Source organism: Entamoeba invadens (assembly GCF_000330505.1).
Source record: "Entamoeba invadens IP1 unplaced genomic scaffold scaff_1105074726211, whole genome shotgun sequence".
In the NCBI taxonomy this organism is placed as follows: domain Eukaryota; phylum Evosea; order Mastigamoebida; family Endamoebidae; genus Entamoeba; species Entamoeba invadens.
Genome location: NW_004440325.1, coordinates 45479 through 48295, shown reverse-complemented (window position 1 = coordinate 48295; position 2817 = coordinate 45479). Strand labels below are relative to the sequence as shown.

At 27.5% G+C, this 2817-nt stretch overlaps 1 protein-coding gene across 1 annotated transcript; it reads left to right on the top strand.

The window, feature by feature from the left end:
• Nucleotides 1–1616: 1616 nt before the first annotated feature.
• Nucleotides 1617–2006, top strand: EIN_218900 (profilin, putative; the record flags this gene model as incomplete). The annotated part of the gene is made up of 1 exon (XM_004256261.1): nucleotides 1617–2006. One exon carries the CDS (start codon nucleotides 1617–1619, stop codon nucleotides 2004–2006), a length of 390 nt encoding a protein of 129 aa, XP_004256309.1.
• Nucleotides 2007–2817: the final 811 nt, after the last annotated feature.

The window sequence follows — 2817 nt, the reverse complement described above, 5'->3', positions numbered from 1 at the left end:
AGAAATGAGTCAAAGCATTTTATCACACAAATCACTTAAAAAGGTCGTGTTGTATTTTTTAGTGCAATTTCTCGATGTAGTCATTGACTTCAATTTTACATCCAGAAGTGAGACCTGTTTCACTTTTATTGTTAATATAGACAACTATCGTTTAACAAATACTAACACCACACTTTTCGATTTAGATAAAGTCAAAAGACTCTCACAAAATGTGAACATCTTTTTCACGTTTTTGGCTAAAGAAACGCAAAATTTTAATGTGATTTCACAAAAATTAAGAAGTTGTAACTGTGAAGAAAAAGACGTGTTTCAAGTCATTGCAAATATAGCAGAAAACACTGAATTGGTGAAGAAGTATATAAACTCTAATTTAACTCAAAATTTGTGTATTTGCGATGTTGGACAGACGGGAAACTTAAATGGAGGATTTAATGATGATATTTTGACGGAAATCTCTGCAAATTATTTTGAGTTTGAAACCATCAAAGAACTCGTTTTTACTCGTGTTAAATTAAATAAGTTTGTTTTGCCCAAAAACACAATTAAATTGATATTAAATACAGTGTGTGGAAGTCTGGAGATGTCAGAAAACAAATTGGAACATTTTATTGCAATTACTTGTAAACTGGAGAGTCTTATTTTTAATGATGAAAATGCAAAAGAAGTTTCAATTGAAAATTATGGTATTTGTGTTGTACATGATAATAAAAAGTACACCGACACGTTCTTCATTAATTTGGATATATCTGAGTCTTTCAGAATTAAACAATGCGGTGTTACAAAATATGCAAAATTTATTGTTATTCAAAATAACAAACAAATCACAGAGTTCGATGCTAAAGAAGTCTCTTTTAATAACAAATACAAAACTATTTATATAGTAAAACCATTAGGAGTTGTCGACCTTCAAAAAATTCAAATTACAAGTCTGTCTGTAAATGATGACTATTTTCATCAACCAGAAAGAGAAAAGGTGGAAATCTGTTTACACCTCGGGAGTTTAAATAGTTTCTTTCTCTCTTATATACAAGTCAAAGAAATTATATTTGGAAAAATTACAGTAGTCGATCTTATGAATAGTGAAATTCAAAATATCGAAGGAACATACACAAAATCACTAAAAGTTAACAATTCTAAAATTGGTATTAATAAAATCGAACAAATTGATGATGATAAAAAATAATGTGACAAATTGATTAGAAATATTTTTTTGTACTATTTTATAATAAAATAATTATATAATTATAATATAATTATAATACGTATGTGTAATATAATTGATTAATAGTTATTATACTATATAGTATGATTCTCTTATTATTTATGTTTTATTTTTTGTATAAAAGTGAAATTAAATAATTTTATTTGAATAAACAAACTAATTGAAATGGATTTCGAATAATAAAGTTTCATCTATAATATATAAACAAGTTCATTTCAAGTTTTTTAACCACTTATATTTCACAATGAACTTCTTGAAATTTTAACTTTACTTTTATTTTAATTGGATTTTGAATTTAAAAATAAATAATTAAATATAATTTCAAGAGAAAAACAAATAAAAGGATGACGTGTCGACATCATATAAAGAATACCACAAGTTTGTAATCATTCAAATGTCGTGGGACGGTTACACAGCTTCAATGATTGGTGCAGGCAAAGGCCATGGTGGAATCATTCTTGCAACCAATGGAGCAATTATGTCACAAGTTGGCTTGACAATCCAACAAGCAGAAGCAACGACTATTGCAAATGCGATCATGTCTGGAAATATCGCAGACTTCCAATCAAAGGGACTTCACATTGGTGGTGTCAAATACACCGTCACAAGAGCTGACAAAGACGAGGGAACTGTCTTTGGAAAAGCTGGTGCTGCTGGTGTTTCTATTTACAAGGGAATCAAAGTCATTTTGATTGGATACTTCAAAGACGCATCTGTTTCTGCTGGACAGAACTCAGACGCAGTCTACAAGCTCAAAGATTACATGGGACAATCCGGCTATTAAAGTAATTCACTTCTTCATTATTACTTATTTTGCAATATATAATTGAGTCAATCAATATATTATTAAAATATATATATTATAAAAACCCATTTAAATGATTAAAAATGTGTTTAAAACCTTTTATAATGTTGAATTACTAAATTTAATTTATTTTAAATTATTTAACAATCATCAAAGCTATTTTTTGAAGGGTTTAAGACAATTTTATGGGTTTTTACCATACCTGTTATTATTTTTCTATGTTTTTAATTATTTTACACACATTTTAATCTTTTTGTTAACAGTTCTATGTAATTTATTGTATGTTTTCGACTTTAAATAATTATTATCAACCCAAGTATTTCGATGAATCTTCAAAGTTAAGTTAACAATAATTACAATATAACCGGGTTTGCTGTTTTTCACTGGCACCAGTGTACCTTTATTCAAATAACATTTTATAAAAACATTTTTGTTTTACATTTTTTCAATATTTATTTTTATTCAAACAAACCCTTTAAGCAATTTTGAATGATTTTATTATCAACCCAATTATATTAATCAATAAAAATGGAATTTAGAGGTATAATCATTGTTTATATTTTGGATTTCAGTGAAAAAGAAGATGAAGACAACAAGAAAACGCCACTAAATATCATTGAACAGATGAAAGAGATTTTTCAGTCTATACGTTCGAAAAACAAGCTGAAAACATGAAAAATTCTTCAGCGCTAACAATTGAAGGTGGTCAATTCTCACTGTTTGTGACTTCAAATAGTCATTCAAATTGCAGAAATCAGACATTTAAATGTGTGTACACAAATTTTTCATG